This window comes from Trichosurus vulpecula, chromosome 5 (genome assembly GCF_011100635.1).
Source record: "Trichosurus vulpecula isolate mTriVul1 chromosome 5, mTriVul1.pri, whole genome shotgun sequence".
NCBI lineage: Eukaryota > Metazoa > Chordata > Mammalia > Diprotodontia > Phalangeridae > Trichosurus > Trichosurus vulpecula.
Window position 1 is genome coordinate 264,479,810 of NC_050577.1, and position 24,159 is coordinate 264,503,968.

General features: G+C 41.1%; 1 protein-coding gene across 1 annotated transcript; it reads left to right on the plus strand.

Moving 5' to 3' along the window:
- Positions 1-1,850: 1,850 nt before the first annotated feature.
- Positions 1,851-24,159, plus strand: AVIL (advillin). The gene is made up of 19 exons (XM_036761154.1): positions 1,851-1,925; positions 3,690-3,764; positions 5,855-6,051; positions 6,542-6,650; positions 7,003-7,113; positions 8,252-8,454; positions 8,986-9,064; positions 9,171-9,269; positions 10,218-10,371; positions 10,496-10,596; positions 11,108-11,245; positions 11,370-11,528; positions 19,166-19,345; positions 20,567-20,712; positions 20,871-21,015; positions 21,879-22,067; positions 22,404-22,472; positions 23,404-23,529; positions 24,046-24,159. The coding sequence occupies exons 1-19, from the start codon at positions 1,860-1,862 to the stop codon at positions 24,157-24,159; spliced, it is 2,460 nt and encodes an 819-aa protein (XP_036617049.1). The 5' UTR covers positions 1,851-1,859.

The following is a 24,159-nucleotide window of genomic DNA, read 5'->3' on the forward strand; positions in this document are numbered from 1 at the left end:
CTCTGGGAACTAGAAAAGTTGGGGATGAAAAAAAGTTAAGCCTCTTCAGTGCTTCCCTTCCTTGTCTGTGTGCCCACTCTTTAAATTAATGTTGGGGGGCAAGGGACGGGCACTAAAGGGGAGAGAAAATACTCCGTACCCACTAGACACAGGGCATTAGGTCCAGGGTAAATTCCGTGCAAGGTGGGGCAGAGCAAGTTATCTAGTGACTCCTTTGCTTTGATCTGCTTTTCGTCACCATCCATCCTGTAACCCAAAGCAAAAGCAGAGAACAGAGTTCTCTCTAAGGAGGGTGTGCTCTTTCTCAAAGACTTTCCCTAGAATGATGCTGGTTCTCCAAATCTGGCTTGATAGATGAATGATAAGGAAGAGGATCCAATTAGATTTTCTCATGTTACCCTATCCCATCACCAATTCCAAGAACCTGTAACAATTCCTGTAGGGTTGGTTTTCCTTTAGTGTGTATCTGCATTTATTTATAAACCCCGTCATCGTATTCCTTTACTATTTGTAAGTAAGAAGGAATTTTCTTCTATTTCTATCAGCTGTAACAGCTTTTAGATTATAAGCCTAGATGCCAAATCCATGTCTCTAAATTATGTAAAAAACACAAGATTAGATATAGGTGCTTAATAAAATATTATAACAAAGATACCATATGGCCTACGGGGACTTCCCTTCACCCCAGGGCCAAACAGCTGGCTGGAGCCAAAACTTCCTCCAAAAAGAAACTCGGAAAAGGAGATGGAGTCAGTCATCCCCACATTCTGAGCACCTCATGCTTACCACCCGGTGGATACATCGAGTTCAGGAGTCTGGACCACACCCAGTGCCTGACTACTCCTTGCACCTGGGGCCTTTTGTGCTTTGCCCAGCCCTGCTGCTCGGTTCCCTTTTCATTCATGGGGCACCAGGGAACCTTTCCTATGACTCAGGCAAATGTACATAGCTTTTGTTTGTTATTTTAAAAATTCAGTGAAAGGAGGAGCCAGAAAAATAGTAGCCTCCATTTATTTACACAGCATTGTAGAGTTTGCAAAGTGCTCTCTCTTCACAACCAGCTCATAACATAGGAAGTACAAATTTTATTATCATCTTTGTTTTGCTGATGAGGAAACTCAGGCTCACACATTGACCCATAGCCCCACTGCCACTGTAGTAAGTGACAGATTTCCTGATGTCTTCAGGACATGCGTGTTCCACTGCGCCCCACTGACTTCTTACCAGGGGAGTAGGGAAAACAAGCAGATTCAAGGCATGGCATGCAGCGAAGGAAGAGGAAAGAACTGTTTTGAACTTAATTTTAATCTTTTTTTGTGCCCCCCCCTCCGAATTAAGACAAGACTTTAAGGGATAAAGGTAAACTGAAAAAGAACAGAAATGGAAGCCGAGATTCCTGAGTTCAATCTAGATCAGCAGCCAATTCATTGTGAGCCTGTGGTCAAGTCACTTCTTCAGAAACAACTGTGGACTTCCAGTCAAAAGAAGTGATGTTCAAATCCCACCTTAGACACTTGGGAACTGTGTGACCATGGTCCATTCATTTCCTCATCTGTAAAATAGGGAGAATAATTCTTGTAGTACCTACTTCACAGGATTGCCATAAGGATTAAATAAGACAGTGTCCATCGGGTATTTTGTAAACCTGAAATCCTGATATAAATATCATGCTGTTACTACTTTTCTCATCTGTGAGATGGTTAGGAATGTCCCACAAGGATATGGAAGGATAAACTGTGTGGTTGGGAAGATACCCAGTGTTTCAGAAGAGAAGTAATGTATAAATACTCAGTGTTGGGATGCCTCATTATACCTTTTCCTCAGTTACGTTTTAGTTTAGTCCTGAGAAGACAAACACCATGTCTCTGAGTGGCGCCTTCAGGGCAGTGGGCAATGACCCAGGAGTGATCACTTGGAGAATAGAGGTAAGCTGGGCCCCCATGGTCAAAGACAGAAGTTCTCAGCTTCCGTCCTACTTAGCAATTCTCATAAGCCAAGGTGCATATTCAAGGCAGGGCCTGTCTGTGGCATTGACCCATCACTAGGCTCTCTTGAATGTTGGTGTCTGGCAGAATTGGTCTACTTTGAAAAGCTTCTAGACTTCTTATCTCTGGTTTGGAAGGATAATAAAAGACTGGAGTAAAGTGAATGAATGTACTTGGCTATCACTGACTGCCCCAGGCACCTAAGGGAAATAGATAAAGGCATTTCTTATATGCTGAACACCAGCAACTTAGACAATAAGAATGATCTTAATTTTACATTCAACTTGGAGACTGTATTTTTAATGAAGGCCCATAAGGCTTGGAGGCTCTTCACACTCACCTTGTCATAGTAATAGCAAAACTTCCCATAGTAGACTTCCTTCACTAATTGAAATAGAGTGTCCTACTTCCTCTCTGAGGAGTTGGAGTGCTGCTTTGTTCCCAGAGCTAAGATCCCTACCTCTGGAGAAAACATTCTGTAAAAGACTACCTAGCCTCTTTAAGTTCAGATGTTACCATCTGGGGAAGGGAAGGGGGCAGGACATTTCCTCTCCCAAGCACTCCTGAGATTGTCATTCCCATTCCTTGCTCCTTACAGTTCTGCTTCCAGCCCTTACCATTGGGGGTTGGGAGGGTGGCAGTGAGGTAGCCCTGACAGCAGGCAAGGGAGCAGGGTCAATGGCAACCATAGTTGGGGGAAGAGAAGAAGAAGACACTCCTTTCACATAACTGCACCAATGGTCAGGCTATCTCTTCCAGGGTCTGCTTGCATTTCCTCAAACCCTCACAGAGGCACAGGGTGGATTCCCACCTACTGAATTTGCCCTAGGTTGTAGGGTTAGTTTATCATTCTACCTATTTTCTTTCTGTCATCACTGAGAGAAAATAAATCACAAAGCCTGGGGTCGTCACCTGATTGGGCTTTTGGGTTGGCCTGTAGCTATCCCTTTGTAATTTTGAGTTCAAATTCTCTCCTACCTGCCCCCCCCCCCCAATGACAGGGCTAGCAATGTGATATCAATTATACATGTGAACAGCTGATCCTCTTTTAGCAAAATCAGCTCATTCCCAAAGGGCAAGACTTGAAGTGATACTCCCAAGTGATAATTTCTTACCTTGTGGCTGGTGGGGGACTCCCTAGTTGTCCTGGTTTAGTAGTGACATAAGAGCTGCACCTGTGTGGCAGAATTGCTTGGGGACTGCAGGGGACTTATCTCCCTCCGCAAATCTGGACAAGTCTCAGCTCCAGGGACTGGCCTGGACCCAGGGCTCTGCTTCCCAGGCATAAGTAATGACCACACCATGCTACAAAGAGATCAGGATCATTATTATACCTTCTTTTTTGTTGAGAGGCAGTGTGGCCTATTGAATACAGATCCAGCCTTGGAGTCAGGAAGATTGGGGTTCAAACCCTTCCTCAGCCCCCACAATGGGCAAATTATTTCACCTCTCAGGGCTTCAGACAACTCTCTGCAAGGATGGAGAGAGTTTCCCTATCCGTTCCCTTTACCAATGAAATCACATGTCTGGGTCAGAACAGTTCATTTGTCATGCTCCCTGGCAGGGCTGGGGCGGGGAGCATTACCCCCGGACTAGAGGAGGAATTGGCCAGGTTTGTACCCCTTGGGTTGGGTAAAGCAAAGATGAGCCCTGATTAGAAGAAATGCAGACCGGCATGTGACCCCTCACTTTTTGTCCTTGCAGAAAATGGAACTGGTGCTGGTGCCACTGAGCCTTCATGGCAATTTCTACGAGGGAGACTGTTATGTGGTTCTGTCGGTGAGCAGACCCTAGTAACCTAATTCCCTAGCCTTCCCTTGGTCTTCCCTTGGTCATCTATTCGCAGGAGCCATGGAGACACCTGCTGGTGATGGAGAGTAATGGCCCACAGGGAACCTTGGGACAAGCCAATATTTTCCAAACATCTATATACAAATGCATTTTGCAATGTTCTAGGTTTACAAAGATCAAAGATAATATAGTTCCAACTCTCAAAGATCTTATAAAAGAAATATACAAGCAACAATAATACAAGGTATGATATGCTAAATTCTTAAGAGAGCTTAAAGGGATATTCAGGATGAAATCACCTGCCTTTGAGGACAGTGGGACAGAGAGAATATGAGAGGAAATATGAGAGATGATTTCAATTGCATGGAACCTCGAAAGAAGGGAAGGAATCCAACAGACAGAGACTTTTCTGGGCATGGAGGCCAACATGAGCAAAGAAAGAACAAAGGAGATCAAAAATGTGAAGTAGTAATTTTGGCTCAAATGCAAACTGTAGGAGGGAAATAGGCTGAAGAAGTAATTCGGAGACAGGTTGTGTAAGATCTTGCGTGCCAAGCTAAGGGACTTATATTCTAATGGCTAAGCAATGAGGAGCCACCAAAGGATTTTGAGCAGAGGAAGGCCAAACCTACATATTGCATGTAGAATCTCACCATAGCAGTCCTGTGAGAAAATGAATTAGTGAGGAGAGTGCCTAAAGACAGGAAGATCAGTTATGGAATTGTTACAATAGCCTTCCAAGGAGGTATAAGGTCCTTAAGTAGAATGGCATCAGCGGGGGTAGAAAGGACAACGGCTGTAGAAAAATGGGCAAAACTTAGTAACAGATTGCAATGTGGAAGGTGAAGAAGAGTTACAGAGCAGGCTATATGGAAGAAGGAAAAATTAAAAATAACTCTGAATTCATCCTGAATGAAAAAAAATGGGAAAGTGATGGTGCTGGTAAAAGAGTGGGAAGTTAGGAGGTACAGGTTTGGGGGGAGGCAAGGGGAAGAGGAGGCGGAGAGACCAACTCCGTTTGAGGCTCAGGTAGGACAACCAGTTGGCGATGTCCAGCTGGGGGTTAGAAATGCAGCACTGGAGCCCTGGAGAGCGGTCAGGGCCAGAGGAGATTCCTGAAGTCAGGAATGGAGAAGGTCAGCACGGGAGACAATGATCTAACCCTCTAGAGCTCCCAGAGTTTAGAAGTCCAAGGTGAATCTTCAAAATTGACCTTTTGTATTCAGTTCAAAGGGTAAGGAATGGCTGAGCTGGAGTGGAGAATTAATCTCGTTAGCCCAAGAAAAGTCCCTGGGTCTGATGTTAGTCAATGAAGATCTAGCACACCGTTGTTTACATAGTCCTTCTCCAGATACCCTGGAGGGATGAAAAAGGCCCAGGCCCTAGCTTCAAAGGATCTGGCCACTGGACCCAGATGGCTCCAGAGAAGAAAGTGAGGCTAGTGACTTTGCACAGCCCTCCCTCACTTAAATCCAATTCACTTGCAAGTCATGGCATCACCTCCCTGATGTCATGGTCCTCTTCGAGAACAAAGGACAAACAGCAGCAGCAGTTGAAAAATAACAGTACAAAAGTCCTATTGCTGTTTTAAGCTTGATCTTAGGTGCAAGTTAACAATGCAAATTGTGTTCTTAAGTATTTGAGAACAGTATCATAATGGAGGAATGAGATTTAGGAGTATAAACTAATAAAAATATAGGCTTCTAGAGAACAGAAATTTTGCGTCCTCAGTGCCTAGTACAGTGCCTTGCATATCATTTTAATATATACTCATTGAATAAAATGGGGGAGCTGTTAAAATTCTGAAGGCACATACTTTATTAGGGCTTCTCGGTCAATTGTCTCACTTATCTTGAGGGACAGCAAAATTTCTCACTTTTTCCAAATGTGGAAATAGATTTGGGCCAACAGAATTTGAACAGAATAACTAGATGCATTATAGATTTCTACTGGGGTCAGTTGACCCTGCTCAGGGACAGTAATCCAGTCCCCCACCACACCCCCAATATGCCACAGTTCTGTCAGAGCAGAAAAATGAGCCATTCCCTAATCCCACAATCTCTTCGGGCATCCTTCAGACCCGGAGATCTGGAAGTCTCTTGTGCCAGGATATCCACTACTGGATTGGAAAGGACTCTTCCCAAGATGAGCAGAGCTGTGCTGCCATCTATACGACTCAGCTAGATGACTATCTGGGTGGCAGCCCAGTGCAGCATCGAGAGGTTCAGTATCATGAATCAGAGACTTTCCGAGGCTACTTCAAACAGGGAATCATGTGAGTAGCAATCTGAACTGGACTGTTCTTGGACTCATCCTCTCCCTAACAGGGCATTTAATATGAACAAAGCACAGCACCATGATGAAAATAATATAGTGCGTGGCAAATCAAAGAGAAAGTAAAGAACCACAATGTTGTTTTTAGCAGAACTCATAACAGTTCCTTCCTTTCCCCAAATGATAAACCTTCTAGGGTATCTATTATAGCAATGATAACTGAGGAAAAGGCTGATTGGTTTTAAATCCTGATAGACTGGATAAAAGGTAGAGGTTAATCAAAGAAAGCTTCCTGGAAGAGGTGGGCCTTGAGTGGGTAGGAAGTTCATTCTTTTCCTAGTAGGATAGTGATGTCAGGGGAGCCTTGAAGGAGGAAAAGGCCTTAGATACTTACTATCTGTGTGGCCCTGGGCAAGTCACTTAACCCCAATTGCAAAAAAATGAAAAAAAAACCCATATGAAAGATAACTATCCTTTTGTCTATCCATCAGCTACAAGAAGGGAGGTGTGGCCTCTGGGATGAAGCATGTGGAGACCAACACCTATGATGTGAAGCGTTTACTGCATGTGAAAGGGAAAAGGCACATAACAGCTACTGAAGTAAGTTTTCCAGAAAGTCAAACTCCTCTGAGGGGCTCGATTAGCATTACCTAGCCAGGGATTCTTAACCTGGAGTCTGTGAACTTTTTTTTTTAATTTAATAACTGTGTTTCAATATAATTGGTTTCCTTTGTCATTCTTCGTATTTTGGTTTATGGATTTAAAAACATGATTTTGAGAAGGGGGACCATACGCTTCACTAGACTGCCAAAGGGATCCATGACACAAAAAAGGCTAAAACTAAACTGACCAGCTCCCATACCTTCTGCTCATTCTAAGGCAGGTGAGATCTGTTCACAGTGTTTGAACAGGAGCTCTCTATTCCTGAGCAGTCTCTGTCTCTAACCTGTAGGTGGATCTGAGCTGGGACAATTTTAACCTGGGTGATGTCTTCCTGCTGGACCTCGGGAGAGTCATTATCCAGTGGAATGGCCCAGAAAGCAACACTGGAGAACGGCTGAAGGTACTGTTGCTGTTCCTCACAGGAGCTCTCTCTTTTCCTTGGAGCCCCCAGGGTGTGGCTTAAGGTCTTTCAGGCAGTTTCCTTGTTTCTCGGTACTTAGTATTAGTGTTGTTATGAGTTTTTTATTATCATTATTTCTACATGCCAATCTTCCCTGAGATTAAAATTAGACCCTACCTTTTTTTGGTAGGGTCTGGCCTGGAGACAGCAACTTCCACAACAGATATTTATTAAACCTACCAGGTGAAAGAGACTATGCTAGGCACCGGAACTACACAGACAAAAACAAGAGTCTTAAATGAAAGGCACTTAACTGGAGGGGGTACATGTTGTTATGTGGGAGAAATAGGAGAGATTTCCATTGAGAAGATGGTAGATGAGTGGACCATTGAAGGAAGATAAAGATTCTAAGAGGCAGAGACGAGGAGTGAGTTCATTCTAGGCATTCTGGGGCACGTTTTTGTGAAAAGACTAGAGGTGAGAGGTAGAATGTCAGGTTTGGTGAATAGTCCCAATTTGGCTGAAAGTTCACAAGGGAGAGTAATGTGAAATATGGCTGAAAAGGCAGGTTGGAAACAGATTGCTGAATTTATATTTCATCCTAGGGGCTTTGGCGTAAAGGCTACCCGGCCAGACCTGGACCTTAGGAAGATTAATTTAGTGGCTGTATAGAGGGAGGATAGATTAGAGAGAAGATACTGGAAGCAGAGAACCTAATTAGGAAGCTATCACAGTAGCCCAGGAGGTAATGAAGGCCTGAATTAGGACAGCAAATGTGTGAAAGGAGAAAAGAGGGTGGATTTTATGGAGGCAGAATTAACAAAAACCTTCTGATTGGATATAAAGACCAATGCAGAGGGAAAAGTCACAAATGACTAAGCTTTCGAATTTGAATCACTAGGAAGATGATGGTACCCACAACAGAGAAAGGTTAGTGTGGGGGGAGGATTTTTCTGGGAAGATGAGTTAATGGAAGGACATTACTTCCAGCCCGAGGAATTAATGACTCAGTCCCAAGACCTTTTAAGATGCTAAAAATTCCTATCTCCTGGATCTGAGACTTGCTTCTTTAACAGTACCCAAGCTCTTGTGGTAATACAGGCACACTGAATTTCTTCATTGGATTCCCTTATGCTAGGCAATGCTCCTAGCAAAGGATATTCGGGACCGAGAACGTGGGGGCCGTGCTGAAATCGGTGTCATTGAGGGAGACAATGAGGCAGCCAGTTCAAACCTGATGAAGGTTCTTCGGGACACGCTAGGTGAACGCTCCCTGATCAAGCCTGCAACCTCTGATGAGCTCTTAGATCAAGAACAGAAATCAAACATCATGTTATATCAGTAAGTGGCCGTTTCCCACGCCTGATTGGAGACTTGAGGGTCCCCTCATAAATCTAGATACCTTGGATTACCTCTATATTGGGTTCTGAGATTTATAGCTTTCTTCTGACCCCTCTTCAGTTCTAGTATCTATAATAAACGTTAGTACCAAAGGTCCTCCACTCAAACATCTTACCGTTTGTGTTTGTGTTGGTACACTGCTTCCTGCTCATTCTTTGAGTTGTAAAGGTGATAGCAGAGATGCTAGCTCTAGTATAGCACCATGAGATAGACACTCAAGTTCACTGGGGCTCTGGAAGGGACAAGATTTGGGGGAGAAAGATGTAGAATCTTCAGAATAAAGGGAACATTCAAAAAAAGAATTTAAAAGTTAGCCCTCCATGAAACACACACTCCCATAGCAAGGGGAGCAATAATCCAAACCTTACAAAGAAACTGTCCACCAAAGGAAAGACAGGAAAGCAACATTTAGTCAGTGAGATTCTGCTGAGGAAAGAGACCCAAATCAACCCACATTTCTCCCTTCTCTAGTGTCTCTGACTCAAGTGGGCAGCTGGCAGTCACAGAAGTGTCCACAAGGCCCCTTGTCCAAGATTTACTGAATCATGATGTAAGTATAACACAGGTGGAGTCAGCCTGGAATGGACTAACTAAGACTAAGGCTTCCTTCCCATCTCCACCAGTGGTAATGTCATTTATCCATCGGAATGTTTTAGGATTGCTACATCTTGGACCATGGTGGAAGCAAAATCTATGTCTGGAAAGGAAGAGGAGCCACCAAGATTGAGAAACAGACTGCTATGTCTAAAGCTCTGGTAAGGGCAATTAATATTAAAAAAATGGCCGGATGATTGTGTGCAGTGGAGAAAAAGCTGGATTTGCAGTCAGATGAACTTGGGTTCCTCAGACATTTAACTTGTAACCTGGGGCAAGTCGATCTATCTGGGCCTGCTTCTTCATTTGTAAAAATGATAGGCTTGGACTAGGTGACCTCTCAGATGCCTTCCAGCTTTGGATCTATGATAGTATGATCCTATCAATCAATAAGCATTTATTAAGCTCCTCCTAGGTACCAGGCACTATGCTAGGTGTTGGGGATACAAAACCAAAACAGGTCCTGCCCTCAAAAAGTTTACATTCTAATAGGGGAATGATATTGACTTACTGAGTAAATGATACCACCAACTGTGCACAGAGGACCATCCTATACATTATAGAATGAACATTAGGACAAAGGGAGAGAGATAGAAAAAATTATCAAGGATAGTGTTCTAGATCCCAAGGAGATTATGCCTTATTTGAGGAGAAAGGACTCCAGTAGATGCACCTTTTGAGAAACACAAAGTAATAAATGAACAAATTGATAGAGTACAAAGTAAATTATAGAAATGCTGAGACATGGGGTAAAGGAGTTTGCTCATCATAAGCACAAAAAAATATTGTGACAGCCCAACGGAAAGATGCCAAAATGTTTTCTATGAATACATCCTGAGGGTAGGCAATTCAGTCTCAAGTTAGAAGTGAGTCAGCAAAATTATTTTAAAAGAGATGGCTGGGGAGAAGGGAGAGGGAATATACAGGGGAAGTTTTAGCCTATGTTAAAACAAAAGATATCAATACAATATTATTTAAAAAAAAAAAGTGAGTCAGCATGAGTTTGACTTCAGGAGGAGAGCTGTTTTAGCACCTGCAACCAAAGGGGTGAGTCACCAAGCAAGCAAACAAATCCAGCAATGACTAATCTATTTCTCATGGGGCTATAGGGCTTCATTAAGATGAAGGGTTATCCAAGCAGCACCAATGTGGAAACTGTCAATGATGGAGCTGAGTCTGCCATGTTCAAGCAGCTGTTCCAGAAGTGGACAGTAAAGGACCAGACCTCAGGCTTAGGAAAAACCTTCAGCATGAGTAAAATTGGTGAGATTACCTCCCCAAATCTTTAGCTGTGACAGAAATTTCCAAAGGGCAGCACTGTTCCTATGGTCTTTGTTCATAACTGTGTGTCTCACTTATTTGATTTTTCCTGAAATCTTTTCTACAGCCAAAGTCATTCAGGATAAGTTTGATGTGACTCTGCTTCACACAAAGCCAGATGTAGCAGCCCAAGAAAGGATGGTTGATGATGGGAATGGAAATGTTGAGGTAAGACAAACCCCTCAAAACTGAAGGACGGCAACAAACGTACTCACTAGTCCACTTAAAATGGAATGTAGGTTCTACTTCTAGTCCTCCCCACTCCCCCACTCCAACCTCCTATTTTCAACTCCGGGATCTTAGGCATGCCCTTCAAGAAACAGCAAAGTTCTCAAGGTGGCGGTTCCCCACCCCCCAGTTCCTCTGGGTAATGAGAGGTAGGCCACCCAACTGTGTTGTTAGTATTCTCCCTTACAAAATGATCCAAATAATCTACCAGCTTGTAAAGAGCTCTAAATCCGTGATCTGATGCACCTGATAGCCCAAAGCACCTAAGAGAGGAATGGTACTAAAGATGTTGGATGTCTTTTGAATGATCATTATGGTCTCAACTGCCCCTCTGCCTGGATCTCTTTTCATTGTGGCCTAATTTCCTTCAGGCTGTACTAATTTCTACAGCTGACTCCACACCTAACAACACAATCCCTGTGTGACTTATGCATCCTGCTCCTTTGTCTAGGTCTGGAGAATTGAAAATCTGGAACTAGTCCCCATTGAGCGTCAGTGGTATGGCTTCTTCTATGGCGGAGACTGCTACCTGGTTCTCTATACTTATGAAGTGAACAACAAGCCATGTTACATCCTGTACATCTGGCAGGTCAGTCTAAAAGATAACCTTCAGTGTGGAATCCAAATGTATCACCTGCTGTCTTTCGATTTGGACAAGCCTCAGGGGTCCATCTCTCCCACGGTGTATCTGTCCTCTCTTCTCTCTATGGTAGGGTCGACATGCTTCCAAGGATGAGCTGGCAGCTTCAGCTTACCAAGCTGTGGAGCTGGACAGACAGTTTGGGGGTGCTCCGGTGCAAGTGTTGGTCAGCATGGGGAAAGAACCACGCCACTTTATGGCCATCTTCAGAGGAAAGCTTGTCATTTTTGAGGTGAGATCTCCTTTCCCCTCTCCTCCCTAAGAAAAATTACTAGCAAGTCCCTGTCCTCAAGGAGTTTACATTCTACCGGGAGAAGACAATACACAAAAGGGAGCTGAAAAAGTAGTGGGGTAGGGATGTTTTCCACCTGGAGCAAGGCAAAGATGAGTTATCTCTGCATCTAGAGAGGAATGAGAACACCCTTGGCTGGGGCCTCTTCCTTAAGTTGGGCAGTGGATAGAGCACCAGGCCAGGAATCAAGAAGACTCATCTTCCTAGGTTCACATTTGTCCTCAGACATTTACTAGCTGTGTGACCCTGGGCAAGTCACTTAACTGTTAGTCTCAGTTTCCTCATCTGTAAAATGAGCTGGAGAAGGAAATGACAAATCACTCCAATATCTTTGCCAAGAATACTCGAAATGGGGTCACAAAGCGTCTGAAATGATTTCTTAAGTTGGAGGTTCTGGGAGGAACGATCCAATCAGAAAGTGAGGGAGGCCTCAGGATTATCGAATACCTCTCGGTGGATCAAATGAAAAAATAATTGTAAAGCACTATGTAAATGTTAGCTATGATGATTATTATTATTAATGTGAGAAATACTGGAGATGAGACAAAGGACTCTGAGGTACAGGAAGGGAGACACTCAAGAGAAGAGAAATAAACATATGGGGCACAAACTGAAGAACCCATCTTCCTAAATTTCTGCATTCTGTCTGCCTACTAAAGGCACTTTTTGATTGAAGCAACACTATGGCAACTTGTACTTGTATCATATTGCTTTTTGCAGAGAAATCTGAAAGGAGGAAGTACTGAAGGTGGAAAACCAAAGTCTCAGCCTCCAAAGTTTCAATTCGGTCTAATCCAAGCCTTCCTTGGGGCTTCCTTTTCTACCCACCAAAGAACAGGGAATCCCATGTCATCGAGGCCATCTCAATATGCCTTCAACTAAAGCAGGGGGGATGGGGGAGGGGAGAAGGAACAGCCATAAAAAGAGATGGAGGAAGAGGGGAGAGGGAAGAAAAAAAAAAAGAGACATGTCTAATGATGGAGAAAGGAGGGATAGAGTCCATTGAACCTATTTGGCAAAAGACCACCACTTTATCTGATGGGAAGAAACCTCACTCATGGTACCAATTGCTGGAGTCTGTTTTGAGGGCAGATAGGACAGTTGGATAGAATAGTCAATGCTGAAAACAATAGTCCCTTTTACTTGATGCATTTAATGGAAGGCCACATGGTTTAACTGGATATAACCAAGGAAGCGTAGAAGAGGAAGCAGCAGCAGCAAGGGAAGAACACTAAGAACTGTGGGCTCTCCCTCCCCCAAACTGGGACAGCACCCACATCTCCAAGCAATGGCCCCCTGCGCATCCCAGGCACAATGTCACCAGCATTCACACATTCAAACTAGGACTGGGCTGGGCAGGGAAGGGACTCATCGAAGAATAGTACTAGTGAGCTGTCAGGTCAATCTTCAGTCTATGATAGGAAGGGGTCCATGAGGACCTTGCAAGAAGTTGGCTCCCAGGACTTGGTACATCATTGTACCAAACTCTCACTGGGTTCATTTCCACTCCATGTACCTTGGTGCCACTCAAAGAAGCTAAAGAGGTATCTTTATAGGCAAAGATGGAAGCCCACTCAGGTTTAATTGGCTTCTGATGTCTTAGGTGTAATGTGTCAGGAGGAGGGGAACCAGGAGGATTCCAGGTATAGAAAATTACAGATACAGAAGTTCCAGAAGGGCAAGGAGGAAGGATATGGCCAGGGCAGAAACAGCCTATAGATGGAGAAAGATTCATCCTCTTCCCCCATGCCCTACAAAAATAAACAAAAAACCTATTTTTTTCCAGACAACCTTCATAATATGCAGGTATCGTACTGCTTCAATGTGATCACATCAATTTCAGTTGCTACCATGATCTGAAGGACAAAATACAAACTGGGTCCTAATCTAGCCCCAGCCTACCTTTTCCAGTATTATTTTACATTCCTCTTCCTCCTCCCCATGCACAGAACTCTGTGCTCTCACCAGTTAGACCCCTAGGTCTTCTTTTATCTTGTCCCTCTGGCCTCTCTGTACTTTTTTCAGGACATTTCCCAGGAGTGAAATATCATGTCTGTCTCTTTAAATTCTTGTCCTTCAAGATCCAGCTCAGGTCATATCTTCTTAATTCAATAAACAGTTCTTAAGGAACATTTATTAAGCACCTACTACGAGCAAAGCACTGAAGGTACAGACTCAGATGAAATTGTCCCTGTCCTAAGAGCTACATTCTCCATGAAACCTCTCCTGATGCTTCAGCTGGAAGTGATCCCTGTCTCCCCAAACTCTTGTCCTCTCCTAAGTGCTCATAACATTCCAACTTGTATTATAGTTACTTGTGTGTGTTTCATCCACCCTAGTAGGCTGTATGCTCCTCTGAGCTAGGCTATATGCCAGTTTTCATCTTTGAATTCCCAGCACCCAGTAGGCAATATTTAAATATAAATATTTTTATTCATGGTATGATCAATTATAAACGAGATGCTTTACACAATAACCCCTAGCATCCTCACCACTGAATCCTCCACAATGTTATAATCCCCTTAAAAAAGCATAAAATTGATCATAGTTAAGAGTATGTGCAACCTTAAAAAGAGGTGGAGGTGCTATGTTAATAGCATTATTGTGAAATTTTTAATCTGAGTTTTGTTGCCACTTAAAGTTGTCTTCATTTGCCTAGCTGTAATAATTGTGCACGGGTTTGGGGTTTTTTTTTGGGGGGGGGTGACTCTTTGATCATTCTGTCATCACTATATACTGGTCTTCCCATATTTGTTTGACTTTTTATCAATCATTTCCTTAATGCACAGTAATATTCTGTAAAATTCATATGCTTTATTTTTTAGCCTCTTCCCAAGTATTAGGCCCCACACTTTTGTTTACAGCATTTTGCTGTTACTAATAATATTGCTGTTTTCATATATGCAGGTTTTTTTCCTTATTGTCAGTAACTTCCTATGAGTATATATAGTGGCATCACTTTTCCTGTGTCCCCAACATTGAATTATTCCACTTTTGCCTATTTGATGAGTTTTAGATTTCTTAATATTAATGTTTTTGAGCACCTTTAAAAATGGGTGGTGATAGTTTCTTCTTTTAAAAATTCTGTCCATTCTCCTCTTTTTAATGGATTTTCAAATATATAGCTCATTTACCCATTTGGAACTTATAGCTGTAATCTGTTGTAGGATCCTAGTCTAAACCTCTTTCTCATCAAATTGCTGTCCAGTTTTTCCAGCAATTCTTGCTGAAGAGTTCTTTCCGAAGTATTGTGTTCATCAATTTATAATGACCGCATTAATTTCTAAGACTTGTTCACTGTAAGCTCCAGAATCCCCCTGGCTGGGGAACCCTGTACCTCCCCCATAACCATGGGGTGTTCTTTTTGATACCAAAGGAAGAGGCCAAGGATCTCCAGATTTATTCTAGGTAGTAATTTAATCAATCATTATGAATACTTAAAAACAAGAGCAATCTTTGCTCTGGGGTGGCAGCCGGACAGTTCAGTGGATCCCCACAAATGAACCCCCAAAATCCCTGTGGTAATTATAGAAAACAAAAGGGAGGAAGAGGTAGAGAGTGCATCACAACTGATTGGTGGATATTTTTGGTTTTCTGCTTCGTAATGAGCTTGGGCTTTAGGCCAACGTTATGCCCAAACATAAGTTTGTGTATTGATCACATACCAGTTACATGTGGGTCACGATATTCTTGTTATGGCTTTCGTAGGTCGTGGTATTTTAAGTTATGACTCAGTGTCCAAGTTATAATTCAGTATCTAAGTTATGATTTTTAACAGGTCACCATGTCTGGGCTTCCACCTTTCATAGAGTTTAAGTTTTTATGGCTTTTCACTTACTACTGTATTTTATGGCATTTCTCCAATTTCACACTCATCTAAATTATTCCATGGATTAACTTATTTTTACTTATTACCAGATAGTTTGATAATTACAGCTTTAAAATTTGAACTACGGTAATGTTGAATTCCTTTATTTTAATTTTTAAAAATTTCCCTAGGTATTCTTGACCTTTTATATACATACATACATATACATATATATTTTTTTATTTATTTCTGAAAGTATCCCCTTAGTAATAGGATATTCAGTGGTTGTCGAATCTCATCCTTTCTATGTCCAGAATATCTTTTCCATACAGCAACACCTTCCTCGCTACTTACTCAATACTTTAGTTTTAGCTCTCATTTCCTCTTGCCTGGATTATTTTAATTCTTTTTTTATTCTGAACCACAAACCAAATAAAATTAGTATTTCCACATACATAACAGAAAAAGAGGTTGACATATGAAACTATAAATCTCTATTGTGTACAGCTTCCTTTTATTTTTAAAAATATAATAAATTCAAGATGTAACTTTCAAAGTCTTGCCTGGACTGTTGCAAAAAGCAGTTCTAATTGGTCTCCCAGCCTCAAGATTTTCCCCACTCTAATCCATCCCACAAACTACCAAAGTGACTTTCTGATGTCAAACCTCCTAGCCCCTGCCAAATTCTGGTGGCTTCCTATTGCTTCAGGACCAAAAAGAAATCCCTCTGTTTAACATATATTTTCTTATTGGTCCCATGACTTGATCTTTGACCTACTCATTATTTAGGATGTCATTTACTTATGCATTTTTAGTTCTTTTACAAGGATCTGTAATTGATGTATGTAAGATTCCTGCCTTTTGTCTGCATTTGTAAGTTCTTTGTGTCCTACATATGATCAATTTTTGTGTAAATACTATAGGAGGACTGAGAAATGTGAATTCTTTAAAAAAAAATCCATTCAGAAATCTCTACAGGTTTACCAAATCCAGTTTTTCTAACATTTTGTCCAAGCCTATACTTTCTTTTCTGTCTTTCTGTCCAAGCCTATAATTTTTTTCTGACTGTTCAAGCCTTTGCAGAGAACATTACTGCTTTCTAAAATCAGTATCTTATTTCTAGGTCTTTTGTTATTTGTTAGCTTTTGCTTCGACAATTCAGTTGCTATATTCAGTGCACATATGGTTAATGTTAATATTTTCCATTATCTATTTAACTATTTAGCTTAATTTTTAGGTCTCTAAAATGTATGCTTTCTATTGATTATCCAAAATCATAACTGTAAATCTTGCTTTTTAAAAAATTGATCCGAATAACAGGTTTTATTCTAACCCTTGCTCTGCATAAATCTCTATGCTTTAAATGTGTTTTACTGTAAGCATCAGATTAACAGATTTTATTTTCTAATCTAGTCAGCAATTAGTTTACTTTTTATGGGTATATTCAGCCCATTAACATTTAAGAGTACAATTGTTAAGATTGATTTTCCTTCCATTAGATTCTTTGATATTATTTCTCCCTCCCACCCCAGATTTTTTTTATGGGTACAAGTGCCATGTTTATTTAATAACTGAGTCTTATCTCTTTACACTAACACCCATCAACTGTTACCACTCTCCCACCATGTTACAACTAAACACAGCAAAACTTATCTAGTCCTTTGTAATAATTCGATATTCTACAGACAGTTCTTGCTCACTTAAGTGGACCATTCTGCAGACCTGTCTGTAAAGCAATTTTTATATAATATGAATTTGCTTGAAGATGTGGGGGAGGAAGGCAGGTGGAAGGGGACCATATGCATCTAGAGGGAAGGGGCTGGAACACAGCCCAAGGAGCACAGTACTGTACCACAAATTTAAGATAATTTTTTTTTGAATATAGATTTCTTTCAGAATTCTTTAGTCTAATTTGTGTAATATGAATTTATGTAAAGCAAGAATTGTCTATATTATATAAAGAGTATTCTCCAATCTTTTTAAAAAAAATCCTTCCCCAGGCATGTGGTTTAAAAATCACCCTTTCTCTTCTATTTTTACTTCTGTTTAATCTTCACTAGTTGTACCCAGATTTTAAAAATATAGTTTCTCTCTCCACCTTCCTTTTGTTCTTCAGATGATCTAGTTCTGTCCATTCCCATTTCAAAAGATTCTTTCCCCAGCCCTTATTTTTAATGACCTTTATAGTATGACTTAGAAGCTACCTCCTTACTGCTCATATAGACTGTCATTTTTAATTCACTATTTATATTCAAAACTAAATCATCATATTTAACTTCAGCTGCTTACTCATGTGATATGTCAAAGGCCCTATCCAATTTAGGCTGTCAGCAGGAAATACATTTTTGGACCTCACTGAAGCATCATCTTTTCCCATGCTCGCACAGCCTTAATTTTTTCATATGGGTAATCTGGGGTTGCAGCTAATTTCCCTTTTTCAGCATATTCAGTTCCAGCCTCTTCTCTCATTTATCACTATCAATGAGTAGTTTTGCACAACTCAAATTAGTGCTTTTTGATATGTTAACTGCTTCCTCCAGGCAATTTACAAGATTCTTTTTGACACTGAAGCTCTAGAACTTGGCAACTACATTTCTAGGTGAGTTAAACTTGGGATTCCTCCTTGTCAGTGACCTGTGGATTCTAGCAATTTACACTGCCATTTGATTTCAATATTTCCAAGCAGTATTCTTTATTTCCTTCAATATGGTATTCAAGTCTTTATTTCTTCAGACTAGTAATCCTCAGACTGTCTCACCAAATTCCAACTTCTAGATTTACTGTTTTGCTGTATTTTTTTTTCTTCTATTACTGCATGTTTTTATTCTTCCTGATGATCCTCTCTGCTCATTGGAAATTATCCGCCTCACTGAAATTTTCCATTGTCTTTTCTATGTTGTCAGTTCATGTGTTCATGTCTTGAATTCTCTCTCCACTGGTCATTCTAATTTTATTAATGCTAGTTCTTCCCTTATATCTTATAGTGATTCTGGACCCCTCTGAAGGTTCCTGTTAGATGTCTACTCCCTCTTCTGGAGGTGTGGATATTATTGGTGTATTCACATTCCTTCTTTTTGGAGATTTAGCTTTACTTTTATTTCATATTACATAGTCATTGTATTGGTGCTTTTTCTTTACTCCTTTCTGTGAGGTTTGTCCTATGAGGATGTCTCTTCTTTCCCCTTTTTTTGGCTGTTCTTTCACTTAATTTGGTGCATTTGTCACTTTTCTGATAGAGCAGGGGACCTGGGGTTAGTTGCAACTACTCATTCTGCCATTTGTTAGAACTCTTATTGAATATACTTAAATAGGCAGCAAAGCATAGTAGAAAAGAAACTGGCCTTGGGATGGTGGGAGACATGAATTTGATTCCCAATCCTGAAATTTACAAGCTGTGTGACCCTGCAGAAATCAATTAAACTCTCTGAGATTACTTTCCTTTTCTATAAAATGGGGATATTTACAATACCTCAGAAAGTGTTGAATGGAAATCACTTAACACACATACACATAAAATTATTATTGTATATCCCCAAGAGTACCTTACATAGAGTTAGACACACAATAGGTATTCAATAAAAATTTAATAATTAAGAAGCTCACAACTAGTTTCCAACCAACAAACTTTTAACATTCTAAATCCATGGCTGTTCTCTCTGATATGCACTTGATCTCCTATGTTAATCCAAGCTATTTTTTTCTCTGTTGCATCACTAGGTAGAGGTACACTGTGAACTGACAGGCTCAAAGTGGGTTCTTTTCTCCATAGGGTGGAACATCTAGGAAGGCAAGTGCCGAGCCTGACCCTCCTGTGAGACTCTTCCAGATCCAAGGGAATGACAAATACAATACCAAAGCTGTGGAGGTGCCAGCATTTTCCTCTTCCCTGAATTCCAATGATGTGTTTCTGCTGCGGACACAAAATGAACATTACCTCTGGTATGGAAAGGTAAAGTGGAATAGCATTCTTCCTCTTTTCTCCTTCCCAAAAGGAACTGAAGGAAAGGATGGACAATGAATAAAGAGCCACCTTCCCCAAGGGATCCTAAAAAGAAAAATAAGCATTTCATATAATTACTTTTCACCAGAACCTCACACCATAAGGCCAAAGGAAATACCAGGGTAGACCAAACTCTATTGTGTGATGTTCATTAGGATGCAAGCTGGACATGAAGATCTTTCCATCTCAGTTGAGTAATTATTTGTACTCTACAGCTAAAACTGTAAACTAATCATCTCCATTCCCCAATTCAGATTTGCATGCTCATTCAAAAGCATTTAGAAAATGACTTTAAAATAGAGCTATGATGATGGCTACTAAAATCAAACTGAAGCAAATATGGTATATATCAATCTATCCTGAAGATAAAAGAATCTTGCTATTACAGACAGTTCTTGCTTTATATAAGTGGCCTGTTCTGTAAACCTCTACATCAAGCAATTTTTATGTAATGTGAATTTGCCTGAGTATGTGGGGAAAGGAGGGAAGGAGGAAGACAGGAAAGGGGCTGTGTGCCGATGGAGGGAAGTGGCCAGCACATGGTTCAAGGACACATAGGGGCAAGGACAGAGAATGGAGAGCAGGAGGAATATGCAGAAGCTGGGGACAAATATATAGTACTTGAGCACAGACAGATGGAAGACAGACATGGGGGGGGGGGTCAGACACATAAGTAGGTGGGCAGGGCAAACGTCTCAGTCTCAAATCAAGCTCCCCAATCCTGCCATGGACACAGTGGTGGCCTCTCTGAGCATCCATTCTTCTACTTTCACTTAGAGGGGGTTTTATTGGTGGTGGTAGGGAGGCTGCAAAATGCCAAGCTGAGTAGCAGGATCAGAAAGAACACAGTAGTGTATTTCATAAGTTAACATAGGCTTTTTTCTAGAATGCAGATTTCTTTCAGAATTCTTTACATAAAGTCATATTTGCATAATGTGAATTTATGTAAAATAAGAACTGCCTGTATTCCTTCCTTTCCCTGGTTAAAACAAACAGAATAACCTCCATATTCAATTCTCCCTCTTTCAAAGCAGTACATTAAAAATAATCATATTCCTAATCACTGGTGATTACGGCTTAATACCTAGCCTATGTGAAGTCCCATAAATTTCTCATTCTACAAGCAGCCCATGGGAGGCTAAGGCTCTCCTATTTTCATTCTAACCCCAGGGCTCCAGTGGTGATGAGCGAGCAATGGCAAAGGAATTAGCTGGAGTGCTTTGTGATGGCACTGAGGACACTGTGGCTGAAGGACAGGAACCAGCAGCATTTTGGGACTCACTTGGAGGGAAAGTCCCTTATGCCAATGACAAAAGGTGAATCTGAGCACACAATTATCACCCTTCAACTCCTAAACATCCAGGATTAACAAATAGCTTATCATATTCAGATTATATGATATTTTAAGTCCCATAAAGCTCCAAAATTACTTTTCACGTAAGCTTGTTTTCATATAATAGCCTGTACCTTGCAGACTCCAACAGGAAATCCTTGATGTCCAGCCCCGTCTCTTTGAGTGTTCCAATAAGACTGGTCGGTTCATTGTCACTGAGATCACAGATTTCATACAGGATGACCTGAATCCAAGTGATGTGATGCTCCTGGATACCTGGGACCAGGTAAGCAGCATCTGTAGGGTCCAAAACAGATGACAAAGATTCATGCACTTTGGCTTATCTGTTCACAAGTCAGAGGACAGTAGGTCAATTGCAACAGTCAATGGGATAAGCTGCCCTTTTTGTATTCTTCTAAGGTAAGAAAGAGCAGTAAGGTACCTGGAAACTCAGCCTAGCAAGCATGGTCATTTTTACAGCTTGCTCTGCCAAAGTTATCTTACAGAAAGAACTTTTTTTTCCACTAAAATTAACTGCAAGCCCCAAAATGTAAAAAAGAGAGAGAAGGAAGGGCTAGAGAGTAGTCATGAAGTCACTCTTCAAAGGCAACCCACCATTCTTCTTCATTCAATTTATTTCATCTGTAAAACATAGCTACCCAATAGCCTCTCTGATAATCCACATGAGGAAAAGCTTCCTGAGGATATGAATTCCTGGAAGGAGGCCTATGTCATATATAGATTTAAGAAGAGGTATAATACAATGGAAAGAGCTATGGATTTGGTGATAGAGGATCCAAGTTAAAATCCCACTTCTACCACTTACTGCCTTATTTGTAAAATGAGGGTTTTGGACTTCATGACCTCTAAGGGACCATCCAGTTATAAACCTATATTATATAATACATGTTACATATATTTTGGTCCAGACGTGTGAATTCCATCCACGAAGAAAATTTCCTCCACCAATACAAATGGGCAACTGTCTAACTTACAGTCTTAGAAAGTTACCTGGGATACTAAGAGGTTCAGTGACTTACCTAGGGTCATTGGCTAAAATATGTCAGAGGCAGGTCTTTCTGACTTCAAAGCCAGTCACCATATATGCCACCATCTAAAACATAAAATATTAAATCTTTAACACAACAGGTATTCCTATGGATTGGTGCTGAAGCTAATGCCACAGAAAAAGAGGGAGCCTTCACTTCAGCCCAGGAGTACCTACACACTCACCCCAGTGGCCGGGAGACTGACACACCTATCCTGATCATCAAACAGGGTTTTGAACCACCCATCTTTACAGGCTGGTTCTTGGCTTGGGACCCTCATATCTGGAGTGTAAGGGCCAAGGGAGCAAATGAACAAGAGAGCTACTGGGTGGATATGGGCATTAGTTTATATCGCGCTCCTTAACTACCATAGTAACCAGTATTGTCCCCAGAGCAGGCTCTATATATGCCTACAAGGTACTAACAAAGCAACTAATTTCTGTGTGTTGAATAATATTTCTATACTAATGAAATGGAAATCATGTTAAGCAAAATCTATCTCTGCAAATGGATGAAAATAAGGATTCTCCAACTCTGACCCATGTGCTATCTCTGAAATAACTCGTTCCGGACGACAAATGACCTTTCCTTACAGCCTCACCCTGTGTGTTCCATATTCCCACAGGAAGGCAAATCATATGAACAGTTAAAGGAAGAGCTGGGAGACACTGCTGCAATCGTGAGAATCACTGCTGTGAGTTGGACTTATTCTCAAAGATATCATAAAGGGAAAACAGCACAAAGCCAGTCTAGGCCAGTCCATTTCTAACAGAAATAACATTTCCATTAGTTTTTTTTTTTAAATAGCTAGCAATTACATAGCACTTTAGGGTTTACAGGAGGCTTTTGCAAATATTTTACTTTCACAACAACCCTGGGAGACAGGTGCTACTATTATTCCTTTTTTTCAGATAAGGAAACTGAGGCTGACAGGGGTAAATGACTTGCCCAGGGTAACAGCTATAAGTGTTGTGGCTGGATTTGAACTCAGCCCTTCCTGACTCCAGGTCCAGTGCTCTATCCACTGGGCCCTGCCCCTCCCCCGCTGGCTTTTGTTGTATAATCCAACTAACACCCTAAATTACTTATATCCATTTAAAAGGATAAAAGAGATCCAACAGAGTGGAATGATTTACCACTAATATTTTAATTGTCAGGTTATGTGTTTTCAGAAGTAGTCTGCCCCACTATCTTTGCCCCTCCCCAGTTCTCAAACTCATGTCACCAGACACTCTATTTAAAAATCATTCAAACTGCTTAGCACTCTACTTCACAAACACGGACAAACACTGTCACTGAGGCAATGACTTTCAGGTATGATCTCCTGATCATGAAAATAGTGTATTGTGACAGTTACACATAGCATGCAGGGATATGTTGTTCTGAGTAGACCTGAAACAGTATGAAAGGCACGAGTCAAAACGCCACGGCAAATGAAGTAATACCAGTATTCAGAGGAGACTTAAAATCCCTGAATTCATGAAAAACTCCCCAGCTCTTTAGCAGATAATGTGATCTTCCAGGTGAGGAGTAAACAACAGGAGAGCATGGTTGTTGGGGCAACTGGAAAGTTGGCTGCTCTGAACAATCCTTTACTGTAAACACATGCAAATCTCTCTTTCTAGGACATGACTGGTGCTTCCCTCTTCCCGAATGCTGGTGGCAGTGAACAAAAATACTACCCTATAGAAGTGCTGCTGAAAAATCAGCAGCAAGAGCTACCTAAGGATGTAGACCCTGCCAAAAAGGAGGTCAGTACAGGATTTTCTTTTAGGTAGAAAAAGGTCCTGTTCTCCGTAGTCTGGTTCTTCCTATTGAATATCCTTAATTGGGAAGAACCTCTGAACCAGAATTCCTATAATGCATACAATCTTGTAATCAAAATTGCTCTTTAAAGCAGCTGGAGAACTCAAATTAGACTAGAAGCATCAGTATTAGAATTAGGTTGAGTTCTCCACTTTGCCCAATGTTTGTGGCTCATACATCATTCATAACCCATTTTATGGTCTTCCTGGCATAAACTCCCTGTTCTGTTCAATGAGAATATACTAGACACTATGCCTATTTCTTCAAGCCAAAAATCTGACTCCGGATTACTAACTTACACCAAAAAGATAAAGTCTAGATTTTTTCCCCTAAGCTCAAGGGCATAGATTGTCATCTTTCTCCCTCCAGCACTTATAAAGGAGATACTTTATTCAAGCAAAATATTTGTGCCTGATTTTCCAGAACCTCTAGTCAGAAATGTTCTGTTTTCTCTCTCCTAGAATTACCTCTCTGATGAAGACTTTGTTGCTGTATTTGGCATCACGAGAGGAAAATTTGCTGCTTTGCCTGGCTGGAAACAGCTCAACCTGAAGAAAGAAAAAGGGCTTTTTTAA

Coding starts and splice junctions, on each gene's coding strand:
- AVIL (XM_036761154.1), top strand. CDS start 1,860: ATGTCTCTGAGTGGCGCCTTCAGGGCAGTGGGCAATGACCCAGGAGTG. Junction 9,270..10,217: donor CTGCTATGTCTAAAGCTCTG/GTAAGGGCAATT, acceptor ATGGGGCTATAG/GGCTTCATTAAGATGAAGGG. Junction 23,530..24,045: donor TAGACCCTGCCAAAAAGGAG/GTCAGTACAGGA, acceptor TCTCTCTCCTAG/AATTACCTCTCTGATGAAGA.